The sequence below is a fragment of the Mizuhopecten yessoensis genome, unplaced genomic scaffold, assembly GCF_002113885.1.
Source record: "Mizuhopecten yessoensis strain PY_sf001 unplaced genomic scaffold, ASM211388v2 scaffold9653, whole genome shotgun sequence".
Taxonomy (NCBI): Eukaryota; Metazoa; Mollusca; class Bivalvia; order Pectinida; family Pectinidae; genus Mizuhopecten; species Mizuhopecten yessoensis.
This window is the reverse complement of record NW_018408155.1, coordinates 480,064-497,080: the sequence shown is the minus strand read 5'-3', so window position 1 is coordinate 497,080 and position 17,017 is coordinate 480,064. Positions and strand designations below refer to the sequence as shown.

Genomic DNA, 17,017 nt, shown 5'->3' with positions numbered 1-17,017 from the left:
CAAACCAAACTTTAATTGATTTTATTTTTCTCAACCAGTTAAAATGAACGTGTAACAAAAGTACAAAAATGGGAAATAATGAAATAATCATTAACAACGAAATTTAACAAGATGATATGTATTAAATCTATGAAAGGATGCTATTGATGACTTGTTAAGTAATGATGAATTATGAAACATAGCAATACGTACGATGTCATGCCATCAAAGGGGCGTTTAAACTGATATTTTCCAGTCAATACAGCTGCTATAATGAACCGAAAGTCAGCAGTACGTTACACTATCAACAATTAAGAGCTCAATCTGTAACACACAGCGTACAACATGTTTTGTAGATGGCATTGGCAAATGACATACGTACGAATATGAAGAAATATGTTTAACATTTTATAACGCGGTGGTCGCAGTATTGTTACTGATATATACTAGCAAGAAATATTAATTACATCATTTTTAGTTCACATGTAAAGTAGAATCGAGTCATACCCGTATAAGAAGAATGTGTTACCATAGCTGTTTTCTCGTATTGGTGTTTATTTTAAAAGGTGTTTGGAACAATTCTTCATAGTTTCTACTTAAAGTACTATTTTATTGACATAATTACTATGGTAATTAACAATGCCTAATTCCTTGTATACTCAACGGTGAGTATATATGAACACAGCTGATAAAATATGAATGATGAATGATTCTTTGTCAAGAAATAACTTATGAGGATGACATTTATTACATTTCCACAGGTGAAATATTGGAAATTATCCATTTAATAGAAACTTATGTTTTGACTGCAGTAAATATATTCGAAATGTTATTTCTTCACATGAGAAGTTATTCTTTTTATTATTGTCCAGTCAAAACAGTATTTTGTATGCACTGCGTAGATTTTCAGTTTCGAGTTGAAGAGAAGCGACGGTATAGCCAATTTAAAATGGCTCTCTGCCTTGTTGTTATTGAAACTTGGCAGGCAATAATACGCTTCTTTATACCTGCGCTTTTTTTTGATGCAGTATATTTGCGTCGTGTTTCCTTAAAAACATGTAATACATAGAAAATTTTATGTTTTTTTCCGTTGAATACCTTATACCTTTCACATGTATCGCGGAATATACCGATATTTTCATAAATGATTCGCCCTCGTGAAACATATCGGTATTCTGCCATAATCGTGCAATATGTATGGTGTTCAACGGGAAACCATTCAATACCCTCCTTGTTTCACCCTACCTGTACATTTGTTATCGCAGTCACGCATAACAACACACACGAAAATACACACATACTTTACACACCTCCGGTAAGTTTCTATCACAGTAATAACACAACCCACTTACGTTACACGCATGCAATAAATAAGAATGTTTATACACGGATAACAAAAAAAAATCCAAGATTTACTGCTAGGCCTTTCTGCCTTTTAGTCTGCCTGAACAAGCCCTAGCGGTAGATCTTGGATACCTATTATGTTATTATGTATTTTCATTCCCAAGAGGTTTTTCATTTATCATCTATTACATATATATATCATAATTTCATAAATGCAGGAAAATGATCCTTACGGACGAAGAATATTATAAAAAGAAAAAATCTCAACAACGAGTCTTTAGTACTTTCATCAAGTACTATAGACTCGTTGTTGAAATGTGTTTTTTTTTTTTATAAATATATAATACTCTCTTCACCCATACGTTAAACATCTGTTATATCCGTCACTCATAACAACACACACAAAAATATAGACATTCGTGACACAAATGCGTTAATTTGCTATGACAGTACTAACACAACCTACAAAATGTACATGTACAGTTTATACATTTGTTATCAAAGTTAAAACTATCATCGAAACCATATATGCAGCCTTTACAAGGGATAGGAGTTAGGTTTGTACATGCTTATACACGTAACATATTGTGTTACTGACCTGCAATAACTAAACAACACGTTGAAATATATAACATTATATAAAATGTAAATGGAAACATCTGTATCAGAATGGTTTACCAAAATATAAACATATAACATTCATATTGTTATTCGGCAGAACATTGTTTCCGGCGTGACTCAAATTTCCCATACACTCTGTAGGGAGTGTAATTATTGAGATTCTAATTAGCTATATCTTGATAACAAATACAAAAGAGTTCATGTTTTCATTAGAATCGTCAAAACAAGCCCACAGATCAAACCCCAAATTTCATTTCATAATTTTTTTGACAATTTTATCATATACTTCAAAAATAATTTTAGCTGTTCGACAGATAAAATATTTGAAAATAAGGAAATGTGGCATTTCATTATAATGAAATCCTCATTTCCTCATAAAACATAATTATTCCAGTATCTCAGGTGATAACGACTAGTAGCGGTGTATGCGATTTTAATGGATATAGATGTTATCCAATGTACCTTAAAGCACCGGGACGATTATTTCATAAATAATAGAGTTACGTTTTCTCAACCATGTCATATATCATATACATTGTAATGATACAAAATGATAAAAATGCCAGTGAGGACAAACGTTCAATAAGACAAGCCCTTAATTGATCGGGTACCAAATCGGTAGTGCCCTCGACATCCCCATAAATGGGGCTAGAACGGGTATGGGGAAAATGTTCCATCAGGTGTGTTTTATCCTGGTTACCGGTTTCCTCTTATATTAGTTTCCCCATACGCGCGTTCATCCCGTTCAACAATCATGGTTATTATAATATGATGAAAGTTATTTCCAAATTGTTACCAAAAAGACAAATCTTAATTTTAATTGAAAAAATATCGATTCACACATTGACATCGAAGGAAGACGAATATTACAGCATACTGATGCAAAAATCATCAGAGGTTCTGTATGTATAGCTCCAAAGTGATGATATTATAAACCTCCAAGACGGCAGTTTTGTAGTTCATAACACATTAAACATGTATTATGAGGACTTTAATACGACCTACTTCGTACTTTGTCCAATATGTCTTTTCTACCAATGTCAGAAATACCCTTTTTGAGATCATCAATTCCAGCTTCCGGTTGGCACTCCATCCATTTTCGCAATGTTCTGTATCCACGTTCAGTAAGTGGCTCATGTTCCTCTTTGATTATATCTATATCGGTTGTCGATACATTCAGATGTCTGCCTAGGATCTGATAGGTTTCGTGAGTTCCAATGTACTTTGATACATCGCAAACAAACTTCTCTAGATCTTTGCGATCAGTTTTTCGCTTTCCTTCAAAATAATGAAAAAGGGAAAATGTAGGAACAAGTTTTAAAAAGAGTATGATCTAATTCATACATTCGTACAAAAGATCGACTAATGATTATGCATTACGTGCAATGAATGAATTAGTTCAGGAGAGAATATTATGTTAAATCTGAAATATTATATTGTTAATAATAATATTGTTTCACCTTCATCGGCGGATACTTTTTCGCTTGTTGATTTGCTATCGTGGTAAAGGGCAGGCGCAGCTTGATCATGGTACATACCATTGTTGGTAGGAAGATTGTTTGATGGAGTAGTTCCTGTGGTGTTTGATGGCATAGGTGTTGCGGTGTACCGAACTGCATTTACTCTGCCAGTCGTTGCGGACGTTTCGTTAAACACCATAATTGACGGAACAGCATCTTCCTCGACGTCAGAAGACAGCACATTGCTATGTTCCGTATTTCGTGTAGAAGAATGTTCCTCTTGTCTGATTGCAGTATAATAACCATGTGCTCTGCTATCGGTTGAGTACCTGGTGCCACTGTTTTGGTCAAAAGGGTGTTGTGTGTATCTATACTCTGCATACGGAATACCACAGGCATTTTTGTCACCAACTTCATGTTCGATTGTGGTATATACGTTGTTGTTGATGCCGTCAGCCACACGTTTTGGTCGTGGTGTTTGAGGTTGCATTTCTGACACAACACTGGTTGTGTTGTGGCCCGAGCCTGATCGTGTCACAATAGGCTGAGAGTCATCTCTGTCAAGGAAAAAAATAAAATAGAAAATATCATACATCATCCAGTCAACACACAGGCAAAACATACTCTAATGAGACAACACATACAGACAATATAATTAATCAAATTAAAACACATAGACAATATAGCCATCGAGTCAACACAAAAAGACAATATCCAACTAACAGAATCAAGAGATAACATAATAAGCTCTGAAACTAAAGATGTGTTTTTCCAAATCCATAAAAATATAATTCACGCAAAAAAACTTAAAACCAAACGAGAGAGCTGTCAACAAATACCATGTTGATGATGATGATGATGATGATGATGATGATGATGATGATAACCGATTGTTAGTGTACATTAACATGCATTTGTAACTGTTAATCAAAAAGCTACTTACACAGTATTTGTTTGACCCAATGAACAGCCACGATTACCTATAAACAGAAAATACAATTTAATGAAAGTCATACTGTTTCGGATGCTCGGAACTATATTTTCGTTATCAATTATATATACTTTATCGCTATGATGATGGAATTCATTTCGAATATTATGCGTTGATATGATCTATTCAAAAGGCAGGTAACAATAGTTCAGGTGACCAGAAACATGTTTTCCAAAATGTCACATGAGCACTACATTAAAATCCATTACCTCGGATAGGATGTACAAGTACTCACCTCCATAACATGTCCTGTAAAATGCTACGCCAAGGACCGCGATGATTATAATCACCACTATGCCGACGAGAGCTACTGCCAATGCAGATATGTTGATATGTGTATGGACTGTGTGTTCTGAAACAAAATGTTATAATCTGTAAGTTTTCTATTGAATATGTAATACACAGCTAAAAATGCAAAAATATATATAGATGAATATCATTTTTAACTTCATTGATTAAACAAATAATTTGATAAAATAAATAGATGAATTAACAAAGAAGTTATTTTTTAACTTTCACAGTTGGCTTGGCCGATACGTACGGTCATTTCGGTAATCTGTTTTCACTATACGGTCAGGTTGACGGTCTCTAGACGGAGGATGGTGTGTCGGCAGGATACTAACTTGCTCTGTCGGCAGGATACTAACTTGCTCTGATGTGATGCTGAAGTGAAAAAAGTTGAATGTCATTTAAATGTCTGGTTTATATATAAAAAAGCATAGAACTCCTCGTTGGATATTAGGTATCATATGTATATTATAGACCTATACCTTATATAATAAAGCGTTACTCTAAATGTAAACACACGGATAAAATAAATGAAACAATGATTAATGAGATGGCGATAAGAAATCCCACATATTGATCATATAAAGTAGTTATAACAGGTAGTGGACAGTATCTTACGTTGTTTTGACTTTGATGCGTTTACCGCAGACCGCATTCCTATTTGGTGCGCACGCAGTCTTCACAGTCCGACCGGAAGCAGCACAATCTCTGCACGACTTACATTTGAATGCACGTCGGGTATTATACGTCCCTGGTTCACACTGTAGGCATGACCTGCACTTCAAAGCACCAAATTTTTCATGAACCTCCACTTGTGCTGTCTGAAAAGGTATCACACAATAATATCAACATGTCTTCTATCTTCTTGAATGCATGGTCAACCGATGTTAACAAATTGCATTCCGACTTATTGTGACGAGGCCTGTGATGAACTGCGGATCACTATTTGGAATTATATTTGATATGGATTGATATTAGTACCATAACACTAACGATATTATTCTACTTTTTTGGTTATGACAGGAGCTATTTTTATGGTTCCCTACACAAACAAGAGGCCCATGGGCCTTAACGGTCACCTGATATATTTATACAGAGAGTTGATTTTGTTTTTAACATGAATGGAAATATTATTCAAAGTGACAAAAAACAATAAAACCACCTTATTCAATATCTAGCATACAGATATCAGTATTTGAAACTTTGAGCCCCACCCTACAGTCCTTGGGGGTAGGGCTGGCTCAAAATTTTCAAAGTAACAAACTGTCAACTCAAGGTTATAATTCGTATCAAGTTATTAACATGTAATATTCAAAGTATCATTTGCCATTATAAACCATAATAAATTTTGCCTCCCCCTCCTTCCCCAGGGGGTAAACGTGAGACCCTAGGGTCATAAACCTTAAAACCCTTCCATCTATGAAGAGTATTTGATTCTACCGTATCTGGGACTTGAAAAGAAGATTTTGGAAATTTCAGTAAATTCAACCCTTTTTGGCCCCACCCATCAGCCCCTGGGGGTCAGTCAGGGCTTATATGTGCTTGTTATCAAACTGCTACCTAATACTGATATTGCTAACCCAAATTGAATTACTTCCAATGTAAATTAAACAAATGTTGGTTCAAAATGTGATTTCCCTATATAAACTATTGTAAGTTAACCCCCGGGGAGGGGGTTAACTTGAGACCCCAGGGTCAACAAATTCACAATTTTGGTAAAGCACCTTAAGACCCTTCCATCTATGAAGAGTATTTGATTCTACCAAATCTGGGTCTTGAGGAGAAGACTTTTGAAATTTCAGTCAATTCAACCCTTTTTGGCCCAACCCATCAGCCCCTGGGGGTCAGTCAGGGCTCATATGTGCATACTATCAAACTGCTACCTAATACTGATAATGCTAACCCAAATTGAATTACTTCCAATGGAAATTAAACAAATGTTGGTCCAAAATGTGATTTCCCTATATAAACTATAGTAAAGTTTACCCCCTCCCCAAGGGGAAACGTGAGACCCCAGGGTCAAGAAATTCACAATTTTTGTAAAGCACCTTAAGACCCTTCCATATATGAAGAGTATTTGATTGTACCATATCTGGGTCTTAAGAAGAAGATTTTGAAATTTTAGTCAACTTGACCCCTTTTAGCCCCGTCCCTCAGGCCCCTGGGGGCTTGGGACTAAACCGGCCACCAAATTTGTTGACCATTGTCCATGGAAGGTCCCTGTAAAATTTCATTGAAATTGGTTCAGGGGTTTTGGAGAAGAAGATTTTTGAAATTTTAGTCAATTTGACCCTTTTTGGCCCCGCCCCTCAGGCCCCTGGGGGCAGGGGTTTTGGAGAAGAAGTCGAAAATGTAAATGTTTACGGACGCACGACGGACTACGGACGACGGACGACGACGGACAAAAGGCGATCGCAATAGGTCACTTGAGACTTTGTCTCAGGTGACCTAAAAAAAAACCGAAAATTTCTGTAATAGAAAAAATAACCTAATCTAATATATATAAGATATAATATTATAATACTAGATAATACAATGAGGCATTGCCGTATTAATTTTTGAAATCTGCAAAACCCTTGATAATTTATTGTAGGTCGTTTTGATAACATTTAGTTATTTACACTATACATGATAGCGACACACTTCAAACGATTTATTTTGTTTGAGAAAGTAAAAGTTCTTTTCTTTCTGTGTGAGTCGGATAGAAATCATTCCCCAGTTGCTCAAAGGTTGGTTAAAGTTAACCAGTGGTTAGAGAATATTGAAAATATGAATTCAACAAAATAAAAATATATTAAAAATGCAGTAATGTGAATTTTTCACCAACCACTGGTTAAAGTTAAGCAATCTCTGAGCATCATGGCCTGGTACCCAACTAGTAGCCCAAATCCCGAATATAATCTGTACGATGTACCTTAAATATTATAATTGTGAATTAACACACTTTATTAAATATAAATGACTATACAGAACTAATAATTGATATAAGATATGTCGCCATCATATCGAAACTGAAATCATATTCATGTTATCGACCACAATCAATAACCCTGCTATCTAAGCATAAGACACGTTATTAAATGCATGAAAATTTCTCGCAATCACATTGGTCGGATCATTTACACGTGACCAGTCCTCAAAAACTCATGTAGACTGGTTATCCGGTGAATATCGATTTCTAAATATAGCCTATATGGAAATACCCCGGAATCTGTCGTAGCGCATGCGCAGTTAGACTGGAACGCGATCTGTCAGACGACATTAGAAGATGGCTGCTGGTGAAAGTTTCTCCTCTGTTACATCAGAAAATAACCAAAACTATTCAAGGATAAAGATGATGTTAACATAAAAAAGGCCATTGAACACGCAGTGCATGTCCTCCATGCTTATCTTAAGAAAAAGAATGTAGACGATGTCTTCGAAAGCTACGATGATGAACTGTTGAATTCAAACCTGGCTAAATTATACAAGGAGTCTCGCGTACAGAAATCAGAACCTTGAGTTTTGTTTTGTTTTATTTTATTGTTGAAGCATATAATAAAACAGTTATGGTCTTTTGTGCTGGTAAATATGATGTGATATGAACCTGAAAGAGTGATATTGACCTTGGCTTCGCCTCAGTTAATATCACTCTTTCAGGTTCATATCACATCATATTCACCAGCACAAAAGTCCATAATTGTATAATATTAACTCACCGAGTCTATCCCTTCCCCAGGCAGGCATCTGTCACAGGGCCGGCAGCTATTTAGTTGTTTATGATAGTAACGATTCCTCGCCATCAAACAGGGAAACTTTCGGTAAACGGGATTGTCGGCGAGGGCGAGGGCGAGGGCGAGAACATTTAGTAGGACGATGGTCCCTTTGATATCCATCTTCAGCTTGTTCTGCATAAAGAAAACGAGAAAGCGTTAACACGGTTTCTGATTTATACCCATCCACACAATCAAAATTATTAAATTATTTAAATTATATAAGTTGCCTTAAAAAACACTCGAAACCTCTGTCTTTATATCAATATATTGCAATCAAAATTTACAAGGATCGTTTACGAATGGCAAAAGCTACAGTAATTCTTCTCCAGATGTCAGAGTCATACCATATTGAAAACTAACACTAACAACTAATATATTCTCATCCATACATTACAATATGTACATGTTTATATATAACCGACTACCGCTATAAGAAGGAACGTCACGTGCCAGACCAGGATAAGAAGGTTCGTTTCATAAGCCAATCAATACGGAATATTTGATACTGATTACCACATAATTCTTGTTAGAGAACATAGGTAATATTGTCTGGTATCGTAGCAGTATAAAACCAAATGTTTATGTATTACAGTTGCTAGGATACTATGATGGTTGTGATGTCATCCTATAAATATTTTTTTGGGAACAAATATTTCCAGAACGTCCGGAAGGGAATAAAAGATAACTGGAAACATGATGCAATAATCCTAACATATGTTTCCCTATAGTTATATTACTGAGGTGAATAGGACTTGAAGCTTCCCAACGCTACGACGGACATGATAAAATTACAAAAGGTAACAAAAATAATTTCATCTTGGAATTGTCGCACGAACTGTGTCTTTTAAACAGTTTAAAGTTTACTAGGTTTAATTCGCGCACATTCGTACCGCTAGCAGTTCCTGGTAATACACTAATGTTAGATGTCAAGATTTGTTAGCTTACACAAACTTTATGTCTTTATTTACCAACGGTGTTAAACATCTAAGTATTATAATGCTTGCACACCGTGTATTCAACTGATTATTAAGAACCGTTCACATGGAGATTTAGTTCCTGTATTAAATTATAGCATTTCAAAATGTCGCTCACAGAAAACCTGTCGTAAGCTGATCAGGCTAACACAGACATAGCGAACCAAGCAACATGTGATCATCGAGCTTTGTCATATCTATTTTTAGAGACACCTTTGTCGGCAGTGTACGTCATGACACACGGTTCAATGAACGCTAGGACGACACACCCGATAACGGTATAAGTAAATTATTTGGATATGTGTATGGCATGGTTTTGCTACAAATACTACATGTACACAGTTACTGGCGCTATTGGAGATTATCGGTATTACTAACACAGGCATAAACAAACGAAGATACAATCCATCATCTGTTATAGCACTAGTTTATTCCGTTAACATGAAAATGAATTAAAAAATAGAAATGTGACAAACTATTTGTGTTAAAAGTAACGATAAAGGAGTCGCATAACAAGACATGCAGCTAGCGTCCAGAAATTAATCTACATCGACGTCTATATCTGTACATTATGAATGAAATTAGAATAAAGTATAATTTTTTCTTTTTTTCTCAGTAACTAATACTTTTATCCAACTCTATCTTGCCATATATTAACCTTGGTATATTTTAGTCATCTTTAACATTTAATAATTTTGCAGCATATATGGAAAAAAATACACAAAATATTTCGAGAACATAATTATCTGAATGGTTCTAAATGAAGAAAAGTGGAAGGTTGAAAGTTTTTCGTGCCTTAATTAATGTATTACATGGTGATAGACAATTGTGCACAGATTACCAGCACATCATAATATCTAATTAATACATGTAAATACTTACTGTATCGATGATTTCCGGTATTATATCATTGACGAAGTTAATGTGTGTTCGTGTTACCAAACAGCAGACCCCTCTGTATTACCTAATTGTGTGAACATCTGATCACGATAGAAAATGAGGATACTGTCTTCTGATTGGCTTAAAAACATCACAACACTAGGATAAATTTAGACACGAAAAGATCAGGGAATTCCCATAAGCTGAAAACATAATCGTAGTTGTAAAACAGAGAAAACTTTACACGGACACTCTTTTTTTTCGAATCAAATGGTAATTAAATAACGAGAAATTCATTTTTTGCATTCTAGTATGGATAAGGGAGCCTACTGTAGCTCAGTCGTGGGTGTTATATCATATCTAGGTCACAGTGGACCTGTTATTTGTTATAAAGGACGGATAAAGATCGCAATATGACACTATGAAATGTACTCTTAGACGTCTGCAGATATAAAACCGAAGTTTTTAATGTGTTAAGGATGTTCAAAATTATATAGCACCCTACCTAACAAACGTACAAGACTACACATATACAAAAACGATATACACATACATCTACTCAAACCAACACATAGTCCTAACCTTACCTACACAAGCCTGGAAGTGCCTGGCATGCGTGCGGTAACGTTAGCTTCATGTACAGTATTAATGGATTTTTCTCTAACCTATCTTCACCGGAACTGTTATTACATGCTTTTATTTAAATGTGCATGGTCTACATGATTATCACTGTGTCATATACTTTACATGGATTACTAGTTACATAGCAAAGAAAACTACTCAGCTTTTGATTATTCTAACTTACCTACTGTATAACGGCGGTGTCTCCCTAGCCATCTGTAATCACAGGTCCTGACCTTAGCTGTTTGGAGGACGTTATAACCCAAACAAACGTTTGACGGGGTTTTATAAAGTGCAGTATGGCAAACTCATCTGTTCTGTAATATTCTTTTCACGTAAATAAAGACATAATATATTCTGTATTCAACAATAGCGTTGTGGTATTGCCGTCGTTGTCTGTTAGGCTGCATTTCAGGGCGTTGTCGATTGCGTATCGACAAAATTTACATATTTAGGTACAACTAGCTGTTCAAACGGCATTTAAACATTTCTTACATTAAAAGAAACCATATGAAATATTTGAAGAATGCATTGAGCTGTGGTAGCTAAATGTAAAGTCAGTCAACTGTTGCTGTATTAAGATTATGTAGCTATTTGGTAGGACAGTTTCAGATAATATCAATTCTCAAGTTAATATGTCCAACCAAGGTGATACTGTGAGACTTGTTAAATACAATTTCATACCTTTAAAAAATATGAAAATCTAGAAGATATTCATAACATTATACAGTATGCTTTGAAGATCGATATCATAGTTAATACAGATTTCGTATTTTACACCACCCTTAAATTAAAGAAATCTATCGTAAAAAGCATGACAAACTGAAAATAGATTAACTCGTTAACAGATGTAACAATGACATTTATTTCTTTTTATGCATCTTCACAAACAATGAAATACATATATATATATATAAAACACTGACAAACGCGGCTGGACTATCGAACCAACTATCTTCACGTGTACTGTTCCCCTCAATGATCTTTCCAAGCTCACCTCCCCCTTATGAGCTTATATTTTTGACATCTGCTTTTAAATGGCTAACGTTTTGTGATATAATACAGTATGGCGATTAAGAAGGTGGTAGGAAACATTTTGTTTTTGTAATAATGTTATTTACTTCTCGATATATACAATACCTCGCAGTCGTTACATGTACATGTATCAGTAAGCAACGGGGACAAAGCCAACGCCCCTACATATGCTTGCAGTATCCTATTTACATCAGAGTTATCGGGATGCTTATTATATATGATTCGGCTAGTGTACAGGTAAAAATAACGTACTTCAATATATACACGATTCCTTCCGGTAGTGTACTTCACAAAAGTGTGATTTACAGACTTGACAGCAGGAGAGATTTTCCCCTCAATCTATGCTTTCTCTAGCGCGACATTAAAGGAGATTCACCTATTACGTGCAAACATAGACACATTATCACGTCAATGTTGTGTTTGACATGTGTGTACGATATTGTAATGTAGAGTCTATGTAATAAGTACATAATCTGTGCGATAACTAGGGGCAAGCGGTCCTTGAGTCAGACTTGGAAATGCAGGCCACCAGTATCATTTGAGGTGAATCTTTATCTCTCAAGTCAGGACCTGTGATAGCATTTCATTGGTGATATATTATTGTGTGTTCTAGCGGTTAATTAATCCTTACCGAAATGGAATTTTCTTAAACTGCCATAATACAAACGAATACATTCTTATACGTATTTTTTGAAAATTGATATGCATAAAGCTTAGTTTATCTGTCATTGAAACTCTTGTAAGAACTAGCATAGCGTTTGGTGTTTACAAATGCAGGCACTAACTGATATATTGCTGATATATCGAAAACAACCTAAAAACTTGTTTTCTCTTTTGCATGTATATATACCATATTTAATAAATACCATGTTAAAATATTCATTTAAAAAAGACCATATTGATCCCTTATCCTCATTAATGATTTGAAAATTTATCAATTTATATAGAAATATTGAAAAAAAAATATCACTAATGATCATATATAAATGTGCCCATAAGATATAATTGATTTCGTATTTATAATACAAGCTCATATATGCATGAATGCTACGCCTTGGCACTTAATCATAATAAGCAGAATGAATTATCTTATACCGGGTTTGTAGGAAAAGTAAAAATGTGTTTTAAGCACTCAAAAGTAATTGCATATGAATATCGATTCTGGTTTAACTTGAATGCTGTTATTCAGCTGATTAGTCTTAAAGGTTCATGGCAAAAATGTTCCAAGTCATTTAAACCCCCACCCCTAGCTCCACACCCCCAACCTTCAGCCTGCCTCTCCTTGATGCTGTTTAATCGTATTTGATATTGGTATCGTTTACCACGGTTTGGATACGACCCCTTACGTTTTCCATGCATGGTATCCGTCGCTCATGGTCTCGCCATCGCAGCAGCGATACGATGTGTTGTTGGATTCCCCCTCCCAAACAATCCTCCCGTTCGCATTAGCGGGCGACACAAGACCTCCAGTGCTACCCTTCCAAGGCAGCCCTGTTCGCTACGCACTCCAAGGGGCTAGGTGTGTCTAGACCGCAGTCTGGTGTTGCTTTCACGCCACGCTCCAAGGCCAAGGTAGGTATGTGCTAGGCTAAGAAGCGTTCCCATTCGAAATAATTTCAGCGTCTGCTCAATATGTCTCCTTTAACCGAGCCTGTGTCTTTGCTGCCAAATGTCTGGTTGTATTCCTCGGAGCCCATGGATTGTGAGAGTTTGGGTTCTACAGTTAATGGCGTTCGATCTGTCGTCTGGTTCGACGATCTCTGGTGAGAAGCTCATAAGGCAGAGAATGAGGTGGACGCTGAGGGCTCCCACCTTATTTCCTAGAGTCGAGGGCTTCGTGTGGACCCTTATCATCGGCGAGAAGGATCGCCCGCCTGCTTCGGCTGTTCCATGCAGTGATATTACGATATCAACAAAGAAAGTTCGAATTTGATATTAAAAAAAAAAAAATAAAAAAATTATTCCAACCCATTTAATTTTCCATATTTAATGATAAGCAAATACCTTTCCAAAATCAGTATGATTCAATGTGCGTGACCATTGACATATTTTCATTTTTGACATGTTTTTACGATGGCCGATATGGGCAGGCAGAAACGTATCAAAACTTTATATAAATCAGTCCGGTAGTTTCTGTAGTCATTAATTTGTTTACTTAAAAATGATCTTTTGATTTTCTGTAAAGTAATTGATCAATACACATGCATTTATCCTTGCAGTTATCCGTTTTGAAATATAATTTGACCACTGTTTGTGACCTAAAATTAAGTTTTATTGGTAAATTTCAGCACACTTTCTAACCGATATTTTATTCGATATAAAAAGGAATTGAATACAAGTGTGATGCTTTACCACGACTGTTCGTTCCTGCATACAGTAACGGTAGATTTAATCTTACGTCCTCTTACTAACGTCTACTGATGACTCTTTTTACGTATCAAAGTTGAGCAGGTACATGGACCCTGCTTAGTAAATGAAAACCTTCGTAAACGTTTAACCCGAGCATAATTGGTGCTTGTAAACACAAGAATAAAAATATTAAATATTTGAAGCCTAAAAGACTTATAGTTTGAGCTTATTACATTGAGCAATATTTTGCACCTACTGCCGATGAAGTTTCCTTAATTTAGAAAAAAAAGTATCTTTTTCGAGGGGAAAATATTACGTTATAAAGCGCAACATTGCAGAATACTACCATTTTGTGAAGGCGGTTCACTTAACTTTTGTCAAGGGAAAAAGGATGTTTATACGTTTGTCTATAGTGTGATGGATACTGCATTTATAAACAAATATACGTAATAGATCTACATGTCAGTTTAGTACATATAGTTTTAAGTTAGTTAACACTAAACATGGCGGCCTAATGTAACTTTTTTACTGGACTATGTGATCAAGGTGTAAGCATGGTAACCAAAGTGACTAGTATTACTGGACGTGTATCATAGGGTCACGTGGGGCGACCTTGTAACTGACACCTGTGTAAGCTATTTAAACATCTTCAGGTGTAAGTACAGTAAACGCAATTCAGCCAAACCGTAAACCACAGGAGATGTATCTACCTATCTGAAGAGGCGTAACCCTATCTGAACCGTAATGACGTCAATCAGATTTTAGTAACTGATTTTTAAACGATCTATGACGTAAATAGAAGTATTCATATGCAAAGCAAACAACATTCCCTAAACAAAATGCTTTGTTAGAGCGCCTGTAGCTAACCCACCGTTAAACTTCCTTATCCCTTATCTATTAGAAATGTAATAACTCAACTGAAAGTATTGTGTTTGTTAAATCGATATAATGGTTGCATTTCAGAAAGACGTTGTCGTTTAAATTATTTAAATTATTCAAACCTAATAAGACGCGCGGTAGATTCGTGTGAGATTGTGAAAGAAAAGAAGGTAACCATTACATGCTTTTCTGTAATAAGCTATCTTGTCATCAGTTTCGAAAACGATGAACAACTGTAAGATATTCTTCGTCAGAGCCTCAGGTGAAATTATGATATTATTTTAGTCCCCGCAATTTACCGTTACCTAGATAGCTGCTATAATCTCCTCTGAGTAGTAGCACGGTTGGTAATAAAGATACTTAACTCATTACTTAATTTGAAATTTACCAGTATCGCAGGTCGTCTCAAAGCGGTTCACAAATTATTATCAATGGTTATGTCCCCTGGAATCATCAATGAGTCCTAGAACGGCAAAACAGCTGTGCGGTACAGTGTAATTCGGTTAAGACATACTTTATCTATTCCCAAAAGGGGAACTCACTTATGTGTGTGATGCTTATGAGTGTGATACTTATGTCTGTGATACTTATTCACATATGTCTGTGATACTTATTCACATATGTGTGTGATACTTATGTGTGTGATACTTTTGTCTGTGATACTTATGTCTGTGATACCTATTCACATATGTCTGTGATACTTATTCACATATGTCTGTGATACTTATGTGTGTGATACTTATATCTGTGATACTTATGTGTGTTATACGTTCATTCCACGATGGTACTATGGCATACCCTTTCTACATAACTACATATACAAACTGTGCCGTAGATATCACAAAACATGATTCAACGCAGTGCTGCTTTGATATAGAATACATGTTGTAGAATGTGTTGTACGTCTCTATTCCTATATGGAAATGCTCCGACTCCAGATGTATTGTAACTCAGAAATGTCGAATAATACACATCCCCAATATGATACATTATGTACTCAATTAAACCACGATCTATTCTTTATAAAAGAGCTATAATCTACGAACGAAATTTAATGCAAAATTTAAAAAGTTGTGCTTTTGTTGGTCCATACAATATGCATTTCTATAAATGAAATATGTTTCTTTAGCCTGGTTATGTTTGGAGAACAGGTAAAGTCACCACATAAGTAAGTTCGGTTTTTCCGTTCCCAAGGAGGAGTAGATAAGCACACATTTTAAAGTAGTTTCTAATAGTCCCTCTCCTTGACGATTATTTTTAATGTTTTATCAATACCAGGATATATGACAAAAGACAAGAATTTGGTTTCGCAACAGCTAATTTCGATCTTTGTGTTTACATGGTACAGTTGTGTTGTTATTATGGAGCCTGTTCCAAAATGTCATTTATGAATAGGTCCTGCTTACCTATCAGGCATTTAGACCTGATTTCCTTTCATAGATGTGTAAATCTACGATCATAGGTTATCATTTTACCGGATTCATAATGGCAAGATAGCCAACCGTAGGACTGACTGACCACCGAATCATGCCCAACACTAAACCAAAACCAAACAAGGGGGCCTCTGCCATAAAAAGGAAAATCTTGTTTCTAATATCGTTATGGGTGAGTTGTATAGAGTCTTTAACTTGATTTCTGCTTTTTTAGACGTTTTACGGTAGCTGTTACATGTAGAAGAAAATAGCTGGCCAATTCAGATAATGTTTACCCGCACCCCCAGCCGTACTATAAACTTGATAGATAAAAAAACGTGTCAGGTAAACCAGTTTTCATCCACTCAATATTATATATATGTTTATTACAAGAAAAAACTTACAAGCAGGTCATATAAATTTCCAAAAT

General features: G+C 35.5%; 1 protein-coding gene across 3 annotated transcripts; it reads right to left on the bottom strand.

Moving 5' to 3' along the window:
• Positions 1-15: 15 nt before the first annotated feature.
• On the bottom strand, positions 16-10,460 carry LOC110458611. Of its 3 annotated transcripts, none has more exons than XM_021510389.1 (8): positions 10,295-10,460; positions 8,382-8,570; positions 5,302-5,504; positions 4,937-5,058; positions 4,631-4,738; positions 4,348-4,384; positions 3,405-3,961; positions 16-3,222 (listed from the first exon to the last, which is right to left on the bottom strand). In XM_021510389.1, exons 2-8 carry the CDS (start codon positions 8,556-8,558, stop codon positions 2,936-2,938), a joined length of 1,491 nt encoding a protein of 496 aa, XP_021366064.1. In that variant the 5' UTR covers positions 8,559-8,570; positions 10,295-10,460; the 3' UTR covers positions 16-2,935. The 3 variants fall into 3 exon arrangements, with proteins under 3 accessions (XP_021366064.1, XP_021366063.1, XP_021366065.1); XM_021510388.1 differs by having other exon boundaries at positions 4,631-4,747; positions 10,295-10,432; XM_021510390.1 differs by having other exon boundaries at positions 3,483-3,961; positions 4,631-4,747; positions 10,295-10,431.
• Between the last annotated feature and the right edge of the window lie 6,557 nt (positions 10,461-17,017).